The sequence below is a fragment of the Mus caroli genome, unplaced genomic scaffold (assembly GCF_978045245.1).
Source record: "Mus caroli unplaced genomic scaffold, Mus_caroli_1 scaffold_16, whole genome shotgun sequence".
In the NCBI taxonomy this organism is placed as follows: domain Eukaryota; kingdom Metazoa; phylum Chordata; class Mammalia; order Rodentia; family Muridae; genus Mus; species Mus caroli.
In genome coordinates this window covers 27735345-27754309 of record NW_028227271.1, presented here as the reverse complement: position 1 = coordinate 27754309, position 18965 = coordinate 27735345, and the positions used below count along the sequence as shown (strand labels likewise).

General features: G+C 54.3%; 2 protein-coding genes across 4 annotated transcripts; one reads left to right on the top strand and one right to left on the bottom strand.

Annotated features, from left to right (window-relative positions):
• Positions 1–940: 940 nt before the first annotated feature.
• LOC110311088 (sphingomyelin phosphodiesterase 5) lies at positions 941–3568 on the top strand. 2 transcript variants are annotated; one of them, XM_021184327.3, is made up of 7 exons: positions 941–1968; positions 2067–2139; positions 2361–2501; positions 2572–2661; positions 2755–2818; positions 2903–3038; positions 3113–3568. In XM_021184327.3, exons 1-7 carry the CDS (start codon positions 1111–1113, stop codon positions 3200–3202), a joined length of 1452 nt encoding a protein of 483 aa, XP_021039986.1. In that variant the 5' UTR covers positions 941–1110; the 3' UTR covers positions 3203–3568. The 2 variants fall into 2 exon arrangements, with proteins under 2 accessions (XP_021039986.1, XP_021039985.1); XM_021184326.3 differs by having other exon boundaries at positions 2553–2661.
• Positions 3284–16617, bottom strand: Oplah (5-oxoprolinase, ATP-hydrolysing). Of its 2 annotated transcripts, none has more exons than XM_021184323.3 (27): positions 16368–16617; positions 13038–13261; positions 12762–12953; positions 12224–12323; positions 12012–12135; positions 11705–11900; positions 11458–11623; positions 11199–11337; positions 11037–11104; positions 10657–10922; positions 10017–10129; positions 9759–9929; positions 9440–9577; positions 9211–9349; positions 8962–9074; positions 8628–8779; positions 7889–8049; positions 7695–7796; positions 7433–7607; positions 5043–5227; positions 4792–4938; positions 4562–4696; positions 4275–4424; positions 4015–4172; positions 3773–3933; positions 3577–3674; positions 3284–3462 (listed from the first exon to the last, which is right to left on the bottom strand). In XM_021184323.3, the coding sequence occupies exons 1-27, from the start codon at positions 16600–16602 to the stop codon at positions 3316–3318; spliced, it is 4155 nt and encodes a 1384-aa protein (XP_021039982.3). In that variant the 5' UTR covers positions 16603–16617; the 3' UTR covers positions 3284–3315. The 2 variants fall into 2 exon arrangements, with proteins under 2 accessions (XP_021039982.3, XP_021039984.1); XM_021184325.3 differs by lacking the exon at positions 16368–16617 and adding an exon at positions 13788–13946.
• Between the last annotated feature and the right edge of the window lie 2348 nt (positions 16618–18965).

Genomic DNA, 18965 nt, shown 5'->3' with positions numbered 1-18965 from the left:
AGGGACTTAGAAAACCAGTTCTTGCCAGTCAAGGAACAGCAGAGCCTTGGGGGGTCCGAATTCAAACAGGTATCTATCAATACCAATACAACTTCCGGTTAGAAAGAGGCCTGGGGTGTGCTGGAGTCCTCCAGCTGGGATACCTCCCCCCCACCCCCACCCGCGTGCCCTGCAGAGTTTAATGCCTTCTGCCCAGACCGTCCAGCTCATCAACAGTTGCCTTCATCCAAAGCATCTCCAAGACTATCCTGGCAAGCCGGGTGAAGATTGCCAGCCAAGACAAACCTGATGGGTAACTTAAGAGACACAGATGGTCGATGTCAAGGGTGTTTGCTGGCTCACAGCTGGAGTTAAGGAGTCAGACTTCCAAGGGGAGCCAAGAAAAGTCTGTGAAAGCCCAGCGGTCATTATCAAGAAGCTAAAGTCAAGAGGGGCGGTGCTGGCACTTGTCTTTAATCCCAGCAATCCAGAGGCAGAGGCAGGCAGATCTCTGTGAGTTCGAGCCCAGCCTGGTCTACAGAGCAAGTTCCAGGACAGCCAGGGTCACAGAGAAACCCTGTCCCGAGAAACAAAACAAAACAAAAATAAAACACAGAATTAAAAAACTTAAGTCTGTTACAGGGCTCATAGAATGGAGGATTTCCTTTTACCTGTCTGGGCAAGCTGCCTCAGGTGTAGAACTAACGGTCCCTCCCCGGGTTTGAAGCTCCTTAGCCACAGCCTTTGCAAGCCATCGGGGTCTCTGCACTAAGCCAGGCACCGGATTGAGAGGCTGTGGTGAACCTACCTGGCTGTGAGTAGTCAGCCTGTAAGGTGTATTGGAGGGGTGAGGGAGGGGAGAGTAGGCAGGGCCCTAAGTTTTTCTCCGAAGCACTAAGTGGACCCCCCCCCCTCCCCGCAAGTACAAGGAGGAAATAGGGCGGGGCTGTAAAGCTCGGATTTCTTTTACTGTTTTTTTTTTTTTAATTGTTGTTCGTTTCCAACCGCCACAGAAGTTCTGAGAGGGTGGGGCCAGTGGCCAGCACTCAGGCTCGCGGGGCGTCCGGGTATTACTAGCTGCGCGCACAGGTTGTACCATCTGGTCTTGACCTCCGCCGCCGCTGGAAACCAATGAGTCTCCCTGACATTTCGCGGCGAAGGAGCCCAGTGCCCCAAGAGGACTGGCTCCTGACACCCGACGCCCTGAGGCCTTCACCTTTCCCGAACCCAGTGCTGCAAGCCCTCTACAGTTTATCACGCGTGCTGCTTTTCCCGACTTACTGGTCCCTGGACCAGTTGCTGGGCTGCTGGGCACCAAGCGTGCGATCCAACAGCTTGGGGTGGTTCAAAGTCCTGGCAGGAAGTGGGGTGTTGCTACCGCTGGTGGTGGTCGGCCTACCCTTAGCGTTGGTCGGCCTTGCGCTCTGGCTGCCCCTCCAGGTCTGGCGCCGCCCCTTCTGCTATCAGCCCCCTCCGGCATGTTGGGTGTGGCCACAGCCCTGGCATCCGCCTGCTGAGCGCCGGCGCTGCTTTGTCTTTCTCACTGCTAATCTGTGCCTATTGCCCCACGGGTTGGCTCATTTTAACAACCTGTCGCACAGCCAGCAGCGCGCGGAGGCTGTGGGGGCCGCACTACTAGATAGCCTTCAATCGTCACAGTATGGGGTTACCGAATGCAGTCAGCCGCTGCCTAGGGTGCCTGGTGGTGAGCTGAAGGCCACATTACCTATGGGCTTGGACTTCGTGTGTCTGCAGGAAGTGTTCGACCTCCGCGCAGCTCGTCGTCTTGTGCGCGTCTTGGTACCAAATCTGGGCCCGGTGATATATGATGTGGGCACATTTGGCTTAATGGCTGGGCCGTACATCAAGGTTCTGGGCAGTGGGCTTCTACTGGCCTCGCGCTACCCGTTGCTGCGTGCCACCTTCCGTTGCTTTCCTAACGCTCGTCGCGAGGACGCCATGGCCTCCAAAGGTCTATTATCTGTCCAGGTACTAACCCAGGCTGCAATGAGCCCTAGCGGGGAGAGCTTAAGCAATAGGTTTAACCAGGAGAGCAAGAAGACCTGGAACTGTGGGTGGTGTTGCAGGTGCAGCTAGGCATCGTGGACGGGCGCCCCATCGTGGGATACCTTCATTGTACACATTTGCATGCACCCGTTGGTGAGCCCTGCAGGAGGGTTTGAAATGTGGGTAGGTAGCCCCTCTTCTCTCTTTCGAAGGCAGTAGGTCCCTTAACCTCACCAACACGTCTGTCCCCTCGTCCCAATGTTCTCTGCCCCAGACATCCCAAGAAACGCCTTGGGTGGTTTACAGATCAGGACCCACAGGGTGAGGTCTTAGACCCCTACTCTGGGCTAAGCCAACCTCATCTCTCCTCTCAGAGGATGGACATATTCGCTGCAAACAGCTAACGCTGCTGCTGGAATGGGTGGAGGAGTTCGAGGCCGAGAGCCGGCAGAGTGATGAAGCTGTAGCCTTCAGCGTCCTCCTGGGAGATCTAAACTTTGACAACTGCTCCCAAAGTAAGAAGCTGGGGTGAGGTGGAGCCAAGAGACCCAGCTCTGCCCACTGAGAAACGGCTTTTCTCCACAGATCATGCCAAGGAGCAGGGCCACAAACTCTTCAGCTGCTTTCAGGACCCCTGCCGGCTAGGCGTTTGCCAGGAACAGCCCTGGGCCTTAGGTACTGCTGCTGGGGAGGTAGGAGAACAAGTCTGTGGGATGTCTGTCAGCAAGGCGGCCTGCCGCTGAGTCTGCTCTCCCCTGGACTCCACAGGGACAATCTTGAATTCCTCCATGCTACGCCACTCCATTGCCTGCTCCCCAGAGATGCTTCGGAGGTGAGTGGACTCCTTGAGCCCCAGGCACTACTAGGCCAGCTGACAGGAACGTCCCTAGCCTCAGGAATGCTGTCCCTCTCCTAGGGCCCTGCGACAGGAAAAAGGGCGCCGCCTGTACCTGTCAGGACCCCTTCGTGGGAGTTACCCAGCTCAGTCCTGGAAGGGCCGGCGTCTGGACTACATCACGTACCGCGGAATACCCGGGAGTCGCCTGAGCCCAGTAAGTGCCTCACCTCGTGGCTGCTGGGCTTGCTTTAACTGAAAACACCTCTCAACTTGACACCTGCCCGGCAGGAGGCGGACCTCGTGACATTCAGTACTGCGTTTGCTGGACTCACGGACCACTTGGCTATGGGCCTGAAGCTTCAAGTGGTATGCTCCTGACGCTAGTGCCCAGACAAAGGGGTTGACTGTCGAGAAAGACCACAAAGATGGGGGGAGCGGGGCCCAATAACCCAATAACCATGCGACTCAAAGGATCTTTATTGTGGGGGCACTCATACAGCTTCCTGGGCGCGGCGGTACTCGTACACACTGCCTCGCTCTGGGAAGGCTGGATATAGCGGGGGCGAGCCTGGTGGTGGCGCTGGGTCCTCCGGGTCTCCGTAGCCCCCACCCCCAGGCGTGTGGAGGCAGAACACGTCCTGAGAAGAAGAGCAAGTTCAACACAGGTTGTGTCCCTGTCCCAGTTAAGACACAACCACCCTATTTTCATTTGGGAGCCAAATTAAATTTTTTCAGTTAAAGCAAGCTCTTACCCCGGGATACACAGTCACGGATGTCTTGCCGCCCAGATTCACTGTGCGCCCATCTTTTCTGATCAGGAGGTTTAAGCCACGTGTACCAGGCTCTCCCCCTATAGAAGGAGAAAGCAAGGAAGCTTGGGGGTCAAGAGGTGTAGGGATAGGGAGATGGGATCAAAAGAGGCTGGGAAGAGCTGGGGAAGCCACCCACCGTGGAGGCCATAAGGCTGGAAGGCGCGGCGCTCGGTGAGCACAGACAGCAGCGCCTCTTCCCGAAAGACCAGCTCTCGGACTACACCATCACCTCCCCGGAAGCGGCCTCGGCCCCCAGAGCCTGGCCTCAGCTCAAAGCGGCGCAGGATAACGGGATACCTGTGCAGGTGAAGGGAACAGCGCATCTGAGCATGGGCTCATCTCCCAGATCAACTGCCCAGCACTGAGTGCCCAGCTCACCGGCTCTCCAAAATCTCTGGGTCCGTAATTCGCGTGTTGGTCATGTGACTGTGTACACCACTGCGCCCATGCCAGCCAGGGCCCGCGCCCGCACCACCGGCTACTGTCTCATAGTAGCCCATACGGGCATTGCCCAGGGTCACATTGTTCATGCAGCCCTGATAGAAGCAAATAACATCATTTGGTTAGTGGGCGCATCTACCCCCACTACCCTGTTTCCCAGCAGCCCTCAGACCTGTGTCCACTTTTCTCCACCACACCTGGGAGGCTGCACAGGCCCCAAAAGCCCCCAGGATGACATCCACAACTCGCTGAGATGTGAGCACGTTGCCTCCAACCACTGCTGCCTCTGGGGATGGATCCAATATGGAGCCTTTGGGAATTATGACATGCACAGGAGCCAGGCAACCCTGGTGAAATGACCGAGGTGGTTAATTAGGGCTGGGTATCACCCAGGTTCAGATAAAAATTCCACCACCCTAAGCTCCATTCATATTGGGCTGCCTTTGTTTTCTGGCAAGCCCCCTCACCACACACCTCTACGAACCTGGTTAAGTGGGATGTCACGGCCCACTAGACAGCGCAAGCAATAGATGAGAGCAGACAGTGTTATGGCTCGAGGGGCATTGAGATTGCCAAACACCTCAGACCCAGAACCACTGAAGTCAAATACAGCGCTGCCCTACCCAGAGAAAAAAGGTACGGCAATCAGCAACAGAATGGGCCTCACCCCAGAGGCCAGTGCCAGTGCCTGCCCCACTTCCCTCACAAGCGAACCTGATTGAGGTTGATCTGAACATTTAGGCAGATGGGAGAGCCATCGTCCATGTGATCCTTGGCAGACACCTCCAGGGGCAGGCCCCTGGCCTGGCGGGAAGTTCCAAAAGCACGAAGCATGTCTCGCACTGCTAGTTCAGCATTTGCCTAGCAGAAATAAGGTTCAGCCCCGCCATGCCATCTGCAGGGTAGCCCACCTACCTTGGGGCAGCCACAACACTGCCCATGTATGTCCCTGTTCCCAGGCCCACCTGAATATGGCCCATATAGGCCTGCACCACATCTAAGCCATACTGTCCAATCAGCTCTCCCACCAGCTGAATGCCTTTCTGGTTAGCTGCCACCTGGGCACGGAGATCCGACAGGTTGTCATGCAGGTTCCTGGTCCCACTGCAGCCGGAGATCTTGCCTGGGGCCCGTAAGGCCTCTGTCACCGCTGGATGGGTAGAGTCACAAACTGAGCCATCTCCCATGCCCTCAGGAACAGGTGCCTGTGCCTGCCTGTTTCATAACCACTGGGCACTGGGAGCTCCCTTCTGACCTTTTGCTGGGGTGCCCCACCACACACACACACACACACTCTTTGCAAACTCCTGGACTCTGAAGACTGTAGGCTCCATCCTTCTGCTGAGCCCTCTTCTGCAGCCCAGCATCTAGAGCACCTTTGGCAAGCAGTTGTGCCAAAGACTTGCCTGGAGCTGGAGGTGGCTTGGGAGAGGGTGGGTTCTTCCCTTAGCAAGCTCGTCCATTGCCTTCTCTAGGCTCCTGTCTTGCAGAGTATTTGATAGCACTATAACCCCGAGATTGTGTTATTTATTGAAAAAACTGTTTATGTGGCTCAGCTCTAGCACACACCTATAATCCCAGATCCCAGCACTTAGGAAGGCACAGGCCTGTCATCCCAAACAATGAAGATAAAGTTAGTTTATAGAAGGAAGCAGTCATGTTTGAAAGTGACGGCTAATTTGACCGGCAGACAAAGTGACAAGAGAAAGATTTGACAGAATAGGATATGTCCAACTCTCATGAAAAGAGAGAGGAAAAGGGAAAAGAAGGCAGTTTTACCGACAGTTATGGAGAGACAGACTGCACAGAGAACAAACTAGACACAGGTGAAGACAGAACAAACCGGAGAATGAGAAGGAGCCAGAAGATTAGACATAAAGTTAGTATGAGGCCAAGAGAGAAGTCAGATTGAGTCAGTCAGCTTGGAGAGGAGTGGGAACCAGAACAACTGAGTTAAACCAGCCAGTCAGGGCTCAGAAAGAACTTGAAAGGGTGAGCTTATTTAGCAGTAGGTCTCAAAGGCTGAAAACATTCTAGGCCTAGATAAGAGTGTACAGAGGCCAGACACTTTGAGGACTAGGCCCAGGTTAGCAGACTAAGGCTTAGGTAAGCCTTGGAAATAACTTTTACACTCCCCTCTACATCTCACAGGAAACGTCTGTCTGCAGCGTGCCCCACACGCACCATAACCTGTCTGCTCTATGTCCTGCCCACTTCCACTGGCCTCTAAGGACTTCAAAACTATAAGGCAGCACAGGGCTGAGATATGCAGGGCTCGGAACCTAACAGCTCTTGATGCTCTTGAAGAGGATCCAGGGCTGGTTTCCAGCACCCACACACAGGAGGGGGCTCCTAACTGCCTGTAACTCCAGCCCCCGAGGATCTTATGCTCTCTTCTGATCTCCAGGGACACCTGCATACATGCGGTGCACTCCATCAGGCAAACATGCGCACACAAACCCTATCAAACACGGTCAAGGAAGTCCTGTTTCCACACCCAGGGGAAAGCCCTCACTTTAGCCTCTGTCAGGCCTTCTCTGAGGTCTCCTGGCCACTTGGACTCTCAGTCACGTGTTTACACTTATGTCTTCATGATCCGCTACAGCGTCCTGTGATCAAGGTTATCCTATGTGCCTGTGGGCTACCCACCCTCTTGACCATGCCCTTCACACCTCAACTCCAGGATGCCTTTTCGAGTTCTCAGACCCCTGTGACCTCAGAGCAAGGCTGTCTCTCCCAGTCTTTCACCTTTCACTCAGCACAAAAGCTCCAGCCGGTAGCTATCCAAGCCTGACCCCACAATCTCCAGAGCATATAAACTTTAGTTCCCAAACAGTTCCTTCCACCCTCTACCTTCTGGATGGATATCCACCATCTTTGAGGGTGACTGCAGCTGTCCCATCTGACCACTCTAGCCAGCCTTAAGGTTAGTCTGCAGGTAGGTATACAAGCAGATCATCCTAACTCCAGCTGCTCCACTGTCCAGACAGCTCCCTGGGATTCTGTAGCCTCAATACCCAGTGTAGTTTGTAGCAGTTGCCAACCTTGAAACTATCTCTTCTACTCTCTGCCCACTTAGGTGTCTTGGCCAACTCCCCACCCTAAAATCACCTTCTAGGAGGTCATCTTTGGTCCAGTTAGAAGTCATCATCTCAGCTCTTCTGCATATCTGAGATGATTTACGACTGCCCTGAGAGGTCACCACTGTCTCTATCAAGCCTCAAGGTAGGCCTGGACTGTTATTATCAGGACATATCAGCTGTGTATCAAGATTATGCCCAGTCTTATCTCTGGTAGCAGCCACACATCAGCTGTCCGCCAAATCCTCAATGTGACCCTTTTCTGGCTCACTCACCCTCTTCCTGGAAGACTCCTCCCTGGACCAGTTTGAAGGACAAAAAAACGGCACCCTCCTGCTGCAGTGTGGTAGAGTGAGGAGGCATAGAACCCGGGGTGATACCTCCAATGTCTGCGTGGTGCCCTCGGCTAGCCACGTAGAACACAGGCCTCGACTGACCTGGCCAAAACACCTAAGGGGTGAACAGCAGCTGTCAGCAGTGCCAGGAATCTCTTGTCCCCCTAACACTAGTCAAGGTGTCCCCCTAACACTTCCTCACCGGTGTGATGACAGTCAGGTCAGGAAGATGGCTGCCCCCTGCACTGGGATGGTTACTAAGCAGCACGTCTCCAGGATGGAGGTCGGCTCCTAAGTGCTGAATCTGAAACCAGGAGACACATACAGAGTGGGAAAGGGGGGTGAGGTCATGGGGCACGGGAGGGGGCAGAAGGAAAGATGTCACTGTCACCACACCTGGAACTGTACAGTCTCTTGCATGGCACCCAGGTGCACAGGAATGTGGGGAGCATTGGAGACGAGGCCCCCATCTGGCCCAAAGAGGGCACAGGAGAAGTCGAGGCGTTCCTTGATGTTGGTAGAGATGGCTGTGCGCTGTAGGATGCGGCCCATCTGCTCTGGGGGCACAGAGTGGTCAGGTGGCCCCATCACCCACATGTATAGCTCCAAGAAAGAGGCACAGGAGTCAAGGCCTCCTGGGCCCAAACCCAAGAACCAGCAGCTTTTCCTGCTCCCTGGGGAAGATCAGGGTGGCAACATTCCCTCTTAAGCAGTAAGGCTGCAGCCCAGTGTATGATAGCTTATGAAAAGAACACTCCCTTCCCAGACTGCCTGGGGTCACACTTTCCTCCCCGACTGATATAGCAAGAACCGCTAGGCTCCCAAAAGCTGGTGGCTTAGCCTTGAACAGATGAACTCACAGTGGATACCTGTGTTCTATCCCTAAATAGCTTAAGATCAAATGGCTTCCGATGAGAAGAGGAGACGACTTGCCCCACACTGCACACCCCCCACCCCACCAGTGAGGATTCTGCCCTTTCCGTTGGCACACATCTGCCAGGTCATCACATGCAATGAGAGCCAATGCTGTCAGCTACCCTGCTTGTCTGTACTTTTGCCTCGTGTGCAACCATTCCCCACTATGTCCTACATCATACACGCCAGCCCTATGAGGAAGACAGCAGTGTCTACTCACCAGCAATGCTCATGAAACGGTGTGAGAAAATAGACAACTGGATGGGGTCAAGCTTGGTGTCTACCATACTGGGAGCCTCGGCTCCCACAGAAATGCGGATGTCCCCTGTCTCAATCACCTCCGCTTGGCAACCTGGTTCTACAAGGATGGTGCTGGGGGCAGGAGACACAGAGGAGCTACAAGAAGGCTGGCCACAACCTCCCCGCAACCAGAGATGTCAGTACTCCACGCCGGGAGATACCCCAATGATAGAACCTCTGTAGCCGTAGGCCAGGGGATCTGCTGGGGGTGGGGCTACAATAACCTCTCCAAGGCTCTACCAATCCAGACTTACCTGTTGTTGTCAATGATCAGGCAGGGCCCTTGGAGCTGGTGCCCGTAGCCTAGTTCTCCTAAAAGGTACACGGGAGTCTCCTGATAACCCCCTTCAAAGTAGCACTGGGTCACCTGCAGAAGGTGTGGAATGAGCTGGGCTCCCAGAACCTTTTTCCTGAGGCCTCTCAACATAGCTGGACCTCCCCATTAACCCTTGTTCTCTGAGGTCCCGAGGATGTAGGTGGACCAGCACAGCAAGGCCTCCAACCTTTTCCACATGCGGAGGTCCACTCTGGATTTTGGGGGACTCCTCCAGCTGAAGTCCACTACGGCCAGTTCCCCTCACACGCACGTCATCTACCACCACCGAGCGCTCAGGAATGATGAAGCCAAACTCTCTCATGTACCTGCACCCACCCATCCAAGGGAGCAATAAGGACCAAGCAACCAGACCAGCAGGCCACATGCTGAACTCACGGGAGAGTTCACACATATACCTCTCGACAAACGCTGCTCCAAAGTCACCAGCACGGGGTGAGCAGGCTGTGGCTGGATGCTGATTGGCAGACACCATTAGGGCACAGTCAGTGCCTTGGTAGCGAAGGTGCAGGAAGCTCTCGGTGCTGATCTGAGACCTGTAGGAAGCAGGTTGGGGTACTTGCCCAGTACTATCTGAGGGGACCTTTCCTGCTTCCTCAGGCACTGTGAGACCCTTGTCCTAAAGACTCAGGAACATCTGGGAAGTCATCCAGTGGCATCCAACCAAAGGGGAGGTGGAGACAAAGCCAGTGCTGTGCTCGGTGGTCCATGACTTACCTAAGGAAGCCCTGGGCCTGCAGGGCATCCACACACTGCTCCTCCAGGCGGCTCAGTCTCTGGTCCAGTTGTGCAAAGGTTTCAGGTGTGTAAGACAGGGAACAGGGCTCCTGTGCTTCATGAACCACATCAGCCAAGGCCAGTCCCAGTGCTGACAGCAGCCCGCTGTGCCTACAGAAATGGGTGGCGCAGCAGTGTGGGGACAATCCTCACAGCCAACTCCCTCAGCTAAGGGCACATGCTCATAGGCAGACCCACCTGTGAATATGCACAGTGTCCATACCCAGGGCCCGGGCAATGGCACAAGCGTGTTGCCCACCGGCTCCTCCAAAGCAAGCCAGTACATGGGCTGAGGGGTCGTGGCCTCGTGCCTGGTGATCCAGGAAGGGCTAATAAGTAACCTCTCATACACTTGACAGCCCCCCCCCCCCATCCTGTCTCATTTCTGTAGAAAGTAGTTCTGATGCTTTGATCGCTTTGATCGAGAATCTGTGTTTACTGATGCTGAAGGTCCTAGCTCCCAATTGGTTTTTGGTCTATCAATAAAGATGCCAGTGGCCAATGGCTGGGGTGCGTGGGGGCTAGGGAGGACTTCCAGGTTCCCACAGGAAAGAGGAAGAGGATTGAGACACTTAGGGGAAAGAGGAAAAGGGGAACACAGCATCGAGGAGAAAGCCAACCAGCTATGCGAGTTTCCAGGGAAGTAAGTGGCCTCTGGCCTCTGGCCTCTGGCTGCTCCCCTGACTAGGGTGGCAGGGGAAGGATTAGGAGTGCCCAGTCATTGTGCTATCCAAGGCATTTCAAGATGAACTGTCGTGTGTTACCCATTTCTGGTGGTCTGACAGAGTATAGGAGCAGGGCTAGGGCAGACATGTGATGGTGGGCAGAGGGGGCACACCTGTGTGAGTGCACGGATAGGCCGGCACATGGCTTCGTTGGCAACACGCACAAACCCCATGGCCACCTCCTCCAGACTTAGCTGGGAAGCTGGGCACGGTCCATTGGCCAAGAAACTGTTGACCTCCGTGGCCACAGCCTCTAGAGCCTTTCGGGAAGCCTCGGGAGACAGTGGCTGGTCTTCTCCTGGCCCAAAAATGCAGGGGAAGGAGGCAGGCAGCAGGCGACCCAGGACCAGATTAGCATCTGTCACTGTCACAGGACCCCCTGGGAAGAAGGAACTGAGTGTGGGTTGGAGGCTAGAGAGGCACAAGTGACCAGCAGGGACAGGCCTAGAACACCATGGGGGCTAGGTCCAGCAAGGCAGAGGCTAGCCCTTACCTTTGCGGTAGCAGGCAGGACCTGGGTGGGCACCTGCTGACTCTGGACCAACCACAAAGAGGCCAGACCTTGGGGGACAAAAGACAGGAATTAGAGGCATGGGGAGGTCGGGGGGGGGGGTAAAGAAGCTTAGAGGTTATAACTGAAGAGGTAGGAACTGACCTGAAGAAGAGGCGGGAACCCCCGCCAGCTGCCACCGTATTGATGTCCAGCTGTGGGGCCTGGAGGGTAACACCTGCCGTGCTAGCCTCAAAGACGTGCTCAAACTCTCCAGCGTAGCGGCTCACATCCGTGGATGTGCCTAATGGTGGCAGCAACGGCAGACAAGATGCTAGGAGTCGCCCCCAAGACCTGAGCCCCCAGCATCCTCCAGCTAGGCAGTTGAAGGTCTTCCCTCACCCACCCACTTCAGCCTTCATACCTCCCATGTCAAAGCCAATGACAGGCTGACCACCTTCCAGCTGGTAGGTGGTAGTGGAGTAGCCAACCACACCACCAGCAGGGCCGGAGAGCACAGCCCGGGAGCCACTGAAGGCATCCATGGGTGCCAGGCCACCATCAGAGCGCATGAAGAGGACTTGCACGTTCTATGAATGGGGAGAGCGGACAGCGATGAGCTGGGCAGGAGCAAGGCCAGGGCCTGGAGCAGGGTGGTCAACAGGCCTCACCTTTAGCTGGCCCTGGAAGCCTCGGCGGAAGCCCTGCACATAGCGCTGGATGGTGGGAGTGAGGTAAGCATCAGCACAGGCTGTATGCCCCCGAGGAACAATCCGCACCATGGGCATGACTTCCGAGGACAAGGAGACGTGCGTGAAGCCCAGCTCCCGGGCCAGTGCGCCCACCTGCTGCTCGTGCTGGGCCCACCTACAACGAGAACCCGGGGCGGGGGAGGGGGGACTCTGTGCCTCCCACCCAACACCTTTCCAGCTTTCCTTTAGATCCAGTCTCCACCCACGGGAAACAGCCCTCACTCACGTGTATGAATGCATGAGTACCACTGCCAGGCTATGAATGCCCCGAGTCAAGAGCCCCTCCAGCTTCCCACGCAGGGCTGCCAGATCCACAGGCTGCTGTATCTCTAGCAGGTCCCCTGTACAGCCTGAAACAAGCCCAGAGCCCCCATTCAAAAAATTGCCAGGCTCTGCCTACCCCAAGAACCTCACACAGGATGTCAGCACCACGCGTACCTTTGACAGGAGAGCTGGCACCAGGTTCTCCACGATACAGCAGCACTCGCTCGTCCACCTCCACGACCTCCTCATACAGTACCTCTGGCATGGGCACAGCCTGAGGGCAGGCAGAGGCTCAGAGGAGACCCCAGCCTGAGTGTTCTATGGGGTCCTGCATGGTGTCGCAGTGCGGGCCAAGGGGATGTGTCCCAAAAAGCTAGGAGACAGTCAAAATGGCCCAGCAAGGTCCACCCAGAAGGCTTCTCTCTGTACCCAAGCCCATGCCCTTAAGAACTGTAGAACCAGCACCCTACCCCAAGAGGGCAGCTTCTTCCAGGAATTCAAAGGTGGAACTTCTATGTTCTCACCTTGAACTGGCAGAGTATTCCCGTGCCAGTCTGGAAGTATGAGGACACGGGTCCTGCTAGCAGTGCTCAGTCTCCTTAAGGCCTACTAGCTACCATTGTTTCACAGACCTCCTCACAAGACCTTGGCTGGGGGAGGGGAAAGAGTGCACAAGCTTCACCTAATGCCCAGTTGGCACAGGAGAGCTCACCAGGTCAAAGAGGTCTGGGCGGGCCTGGGTGCCAATATGCAGCAGGTCTCGGAAACCGCGAGTCACCAGCAGTGCCACCCGTTCTCCCTGCCGTTCCAACAGCGCATTGGTGGCCACGGTGGTACCCATGCGGATGCTGGCGATGTGACTGGTGTCTAGCGGCCGGCCTCGGGGCAGCAGCACACCCCTCTCCTGGGGACCACATAGTCAGGGGGAGAACCTCAGGTTGGGGTCTCCCTAACACCTCCCCTCTGCCCGCCACTGGCCCTGGCCCACCTGCTCTAGAATTCGGCGGATGCCCTCTGTGGGTGCGTCTGCATAGTTGGCAGGATCCTCTGAGAGCAGCTTCAGGACACGTACATGCCCTCCTGGGCACTGGGCAAAGACATCTGTAAAGGTGCCACCACGGTCGATGGCAAAATGGAAGCGCTCTTCTGGGCTGCCCATGATGTTGAAGCTGGAGTCCAGCAGTGGCTCTTCGGCTGGTAGCCCTGGGAGAACTGGACAGAAGAGCCTGTCACTGGGAGTGAGGTGGGGTTGGGGTTATTACTGAGGGGGGTCAGGTTTCTAAGAAGAGGCTGGGATGGGAAACAGATGGATCCCGAGTCTAGAAGGTGCCCTGGAGAGGAGTCAGAGTAGCTCTGGGTTTGGCAGGAGCTGCAGGACCCAGTCATAGGGTGGCCAGAGTCGAGTCAGAGCCAGGCAAGCCCATATGCCAGCCACTGTCCCGGTGGCACAGGTCTGAGAGTCCTGCTGCCGATGGAAAGCCAGTACTTGGATTAGAGATAAAAGGGCCCCGGAGCCCTTTCTTGCGGGAGGAGCCTGAGTTCTTTCCACAGGGAAAGGCACCCGAGTTAGGCTGGGCAGGTAAGAAATAGCTCCACTCCCCACTCTGCTCAAGTTTCCCGGCCCAGGCTTTATAGTCGCTGGAACCCTACAGAATCTGTACAACAGTGGGGCGAGGCTGAAAAGAGCGGAGGAACAGCGGAGCACTCAGGGGGAAGTAGGAAAGGCGGTAGCACAGACCCCACCAGCAGCCGAATCCGCTCTAGTCTTGCTTGTGTCCCGCTGCGCTTCCCGCAGGCCCTGCCCCCACCTCGGGGAGGGGCCTGGAGAAACACACCCCCACTCCCAACACAGACACACAGACACACAAGCCTGGCGTGCCTGGCCCTCTGGATTATGTAATTGCGGGCCGGGCCTGAGCACCTCCTCCTTCGCCCAGAGCGATCCACGGATTGAGGGACTGAGTGGCCCTTGCCAGCAGGGGCGGACCCAGCGCTTTGGCTCAAGGGCACCTTGATTCTCGGAATTGCTGAACCTCTCTGCAAGTTCTGGGTCGCCGAAAGTGGACGCCCTTGATACCCAACTTCAGGTCTCTAAGTAACTGGTTGTACCTTAATGTAACAACATTTCTGATGTAGTCAGACTGTTCCCCAGAGTGGGAGGACCCGAGGCAGGAGATGGGTTGGGTGGAAAGGACCCGGCAAAGAACAATGGAAGGTAGGAGGGCCTCTTATTCAGCAGCAAAGTGGCACAAAGAACAAGTGGCCTCTGCACACATCCCACAGTCAACCCTTCAGTGTAATAAAATGGCTCAGTACACCTAAATCCTCATGTGTCTCCTGTAGTGACACCAACAGACATTTGGAACTGGTGTTCCCCCTCACCAAGGACAACTGGTTAAAGTCTCCGTGTTCTCTCTCTCTCTCTCTCTCTCTCTCTCTCTCTCTCTCTCTCTCTCTCTCTCTCTCTCTCTCTCTCTCGGTTTTCGAGACAGGGTTTCTCTGTATAGCCCCGCTGTCCTGGAACTCATTTTGTAGACCAGGCTGGCCTCGAACTCAGAAATCCGCCTGCCTCCCAAGTGCTGGGATTCAAGGTGTGCACCACCACCACCCGGCAACCCTCTTGTTTATTTAGCCAGCCCTTAAGTGGGCTTGATTCCAAGGAGAACATGCATAGGCAGAGGAGGCCCCAGGACAACCAAGACTTATAGGCAAGGAGAGTCAGAATTGGTTTCTTGCTTTGCTGTTTCTAGAGGGGTTTTAGCCCCAGGAAAGCAGATCTTCCTTACTAGGCCAGCATTTCTATTCTTTCTATGACAGAGTCCAAGGAGCCTCAACTGTGCTGGTTGGAAGCACATCCTTTGCAAGCAGAGTAGAGGCTGGGCTCAAGTCAGGCCTGAGCCATTTAGCATCCAAGTGAAGGGGCATGGGCAGGTCAAACTATTAGCCATGTGTGGTGATGATGCTGACCTTCAAGGGTGGCTCCTGCGACCGTAGGAAATCAGTTGAACCCAAAGGCCTTTCCCCATTGTGCTAGGCCAAATATCAGACAGCTTAGGGCACACACCCAAATCCCCCATTCTAAGTACACTGCTGGCTCTCAAGGCCCACTTGGGCCTAGGAGGCTAGGGTGCAGGTGAGCTGGTTATGTATTAGACTTGTAGGCTCTGGGCTTCACGCCACACGTCAGGCAATGCCTGGTGCCCCTGGGCATTCAAAACCTGTCCTCATGTCCCTTTCTCATTTTGTGGATGCCAGGGTAAGGTTTATGGTACATAGCTCAGTGAGACTTTCATTTCAAAACCAAAAGTAGGAGAGGGCTGGATGGTAGCCCAGTTGGTAGACTACTTGTTTAGAATACAAGACACCCTGAGTTCTGTTCCTAGTATGGAGAGAAAAAGTGTGTGTGTGTGTGTGTGTGTGTGTGTGTGTGTGTGTGTGTGTGTGTGTAGAGAGAGAGAACCCAGAGAGAGAGAGAGAGAGAGAGAGAACCCAGAGAGAGAGAGAACCCAAGAGAGAGAACCCAGAGAGAGAGAGAGAGAACCCAGAGAGAGAGAGAGAGAACCCAGAGAGAGAGAGAGAGAACCCAGAGAGAGAGAGAGAGAGAGAGAGAGAGAGAACCCAGAGAGAGAACCCAGAGAGAAAACCCAGAGAGAAAACCCAGAGAGAGAGAGAGAGAACCCAGAGAGAGAGAGAACCTAGAGAGAGAGAGAACCCAGAGAGAGTCAAGAGACAGTCTTTTCTCAAACTCTGTCTTGCAAGAGTACCTCTGGTACCCTCTTTCCTCTGCATCAATCTCATAGCCCACTGGCTGCCACGTAGGGCATTTGCACTGACAGTCCCTTAGCTCAGAAAGCTTGCCCCATCCTCATGACTCTTACTTCATCCCAGCTCTGCTCCATGTCCTCAGAGGCAACCTCTCCTCTCTCCTGCACGGGCTCCAAGACATCATCCCACCCTCATCACTGGGTTTGCTCCATCTCCCTCTACCGACCACGAGCACCCAGCAAGGAACAGGTGGCCAGACTCCCTGGGGCTAGGGTTTTCCCTGGCTTCTTTCTGTATGGGCACAGGCTGGATAAGAGAACTCTGATTGGGCACAGGCTGGATAAGAGAACTCTGATTGGGCACAGGCTGGGTAAGAGACCTCTGATTGGGCACAGGCTGGGTAAGAGAACCCTGATTGGGCGCACGCTGGGTAAGAGAACTCTGATTGGGCGCACGCTGGATAAGAGACCTCTGCTTGGGCACAGGCTGGGTAAGAGAACCCTGATTGGGCGCACATTGGATAAGCGCACTCTGAAGGAAGCCCGTGGCTCACCTCTCTCGACATCCTTGAATCTGATCGTTTTCCGCTTTGGCAGCCTGGGAGTGGCAGTTGTTTCTGACAGGATGTTGGCACTACAGAAGCTTAGGCTATTGCCCCTGCTCCTAAGGACTAGCTTTAGCTCTTGGTTTTCCTGGATGAGCTGCACCAGGCGCCGTAGTTCCTCATTCTCTTGGGCCAGCCTCTGGATCTCCTGTCGTAGGCCCTCATAGCTGCTGAGAAGGGACATGCCCAGGAGCAGCACAGCAGCTGGCCAGTGGTCTGTGGACTAGCCAGGAAAGAGAGGCTCTGCCTTTGTGAAGTCAGCGTCTGACCCCACCTTTGCATTCAAAGACAGCTAGGCCCAGTCTTCCTGACTGGAGCAGGTTTCATCTGATTTGTGGTTCTGAAGGACCGTCAGAGATGCCCAGACACTGCCATAGGTCTTTGCATTTCATTATTAGGCTCTTCCTGGAAGATGGAAGTTTCTCTGAGACCGCCCAGTTTAGGTATGTCATGAAAGATAACTCAGGCATCTCTACCATCCACCCAGCACTGGCCCCTGGTTACAGTCCCTTGGTCACCATGTGAGATTATGGATCTGGGCAAGTGGGGGTGATGCCTGAATCCAGGGGTTGTGCAGCATCCAAGGAGGTCATGGAGGGAGGGTGGGTATTGGAGCTACACCGCAAAGGTAGCTGCTACAACCTTGGTAGACTGAAGAATTCAACAGGCACACGGGAAAGGGCTGGTGGCAAAGAACTGGACCGAGCAGCAGTGGTTCCACAAATGACAATGGATTTTTTTTTATATATAAATCCAATGTTATTTTACACTGGACTTTTATAAAGGACTTCCTTCCATCCAGTTTGTCTTGTAAAATCATTATTCCATGCATCCACTTTGATTCTGTGACCTTTTCTTCATTATTGCTATTTGCTATTCAGATTTCCTTTTTTGCTTGCTTGATGAGTGCAGCTTTCACTGGTTAATTTATGGATTCTCCAGGGATTTCCCTTCCACAGCCCAGGAAACTCTGGCAAAGGTCATTCATTTGTGGAAGAGAACGGGTGTACCAGTCCAGCTGGTACGAAGTCAAACAGTCCTCTAAGTGGGGAGTAAGGATGATTATAGGAAAGATAGAAAAAAGATGCAAGAGACAGATACGGGAGGGCTGCGGGTCATCACCACGCCAGCCCCGAGTGTATTTCTCATAGACTTCTTATACTATAGCACCCTGGGAAGCAAAGCTACAAGCTAACAGAAACAATTTTGCTGAAATATACACAAGACATTTGTCCTCACCCAAAAAAACTCCCTAATTCCTACCACCAAGATCAATAGAATCTTCAGCCCCTCTCCTTGAGCCTCAAGGCACCACCTCTTATCTCATGCCTCAGCAGGCCAGACCCTCTCTCTCTCTCTCAACGGCTCGGGCAGATGGGGAAGACCCACCTAGAGATACGCTGTAGACGACTAGGCACTGCAGTCCTTTCCTAATATGTATTTATTTTTCTAATACATGTACAAGTGTTTTGCCTGAATGTGTTTAAGTGCCCCGGAGTGCATGCTTGATGCTGTGGAGGCCAGAACAGGACCCTAGACTCACCGGAACCATAGCTGTGCATGGCTGAGTCTGCCATGAGAATTCTGGGAACTGAACCCAGATCCTCTGCACCAACAGCAGATGCCCTTGGCCACTGAGCCATCTCTCCAGCCCCAAGGAGTGACAATTTAAATAGTTCTATAAGGAAACAACCCTAGTCCCAGGAAACATAGACTATTTCAAACAGTCTAGATTTTTACCCGAAATGAATGGGAGGTCCAGTAAATTGAACCCCTAGGCAGACATTCTGAATGTAGAGGTGGATAGGCCTGGGACAAGCTACACACCCAATCACTATCTTCAGATCTGTGCATAAAATGGCCTCAAGTCTCACAGTGATTAACTTATCGGGCGCACAGCGGATTCTGGCAGATTATCTCAGGTATGTCACACACCATTACATGGGCCCTTCAAAGGACAGTTCTCTTCCTGGCCAAAAAACACTCAAGGGCCGAAAGAGACTTCATGGAAAGGAGACACTCCCTTGCTAAAAGAGTGTCAGCTGGACAGGCTAGGGTCTCCTATGGAGGCTGACTCACCAGCAACAAATTGTTGAAAAGGCTTGGCTCAGAGGGTGAAGGTGGCTCCTGCCACGCCTGACTACCTAAGCTGAAGCTCTGGCCCCACAAGGTGGAAGAGAGAACTCCTAAAAGTTGAAAGGTGTCCTCTGACCCCCATGTGCTAGCTATGACACACACAACCCCAGAGAGAGAGAATTTAAATGTTGTAATATTGAAAAGCAAAGCTGTAGCCATAGCATAGCTAGTAGGGCACTTACCCAGACTACACTTACCACCCTTAGAGGCAGGAATCAGCAGTCACTGTCCTTCTCAGCTACACAGGGAGTTCGAAGCTTGCCTAGGGCTCTACAATGTAAGTAAGACATGTCCAAATATGAGTCTTCCCTATCAAATACTATTAAGCTTGTGTTTAGGGCAAGGAATTAAGACCCTTTTATCTCCTTCACCTGAGACAGGTCCCTCCATCTTGTACCCTTGCTAAGGCCA

Coding starts and splice junctions, on each gene's coding strand:
- LOC110311088 (XM_021184326.3), top strand. CDS start 1,111: ATGAGTCTCCCTGACATTTCGCGGCGAAGGAGCCCAGTGCCCCAAGAG. Junction 1,969..2,066: donor AAGGTCTATTATCTGTCCAG/GTACTAACCCAG, acceptor GTGGTGTTGCAG/GTGCAGCTAGGCATCGTGGA. Junction 2,140..2,360: donor ACATTTGCATGCACCCGTTG/GTGAGCCCTGCA, acceptor CTCTCCTCTCAG/AGGATGGACATATTCGCTGC.
- Oplah (XM_021184323.3), bottom strand. CDS start 16,602: ATGTCCCTTCTCAGCAGCTATGAGGGCCTACGACAGGAGATCCAGAGG. Junction 10,130..10,656: donor CTATCCGTGCACTCACACAG/GTGTGCCCCCTC, acceptor CTGGATCACCAG/GCACGAGGCCACGACCCCTC. Junction 9,350..9,439: donor GGAGCAGCGTTTGTCGAGAG/GTATATGTGTGA, acceptor GGGTGGGTGCAG/GTACATGAGAGAGTTTGGCT.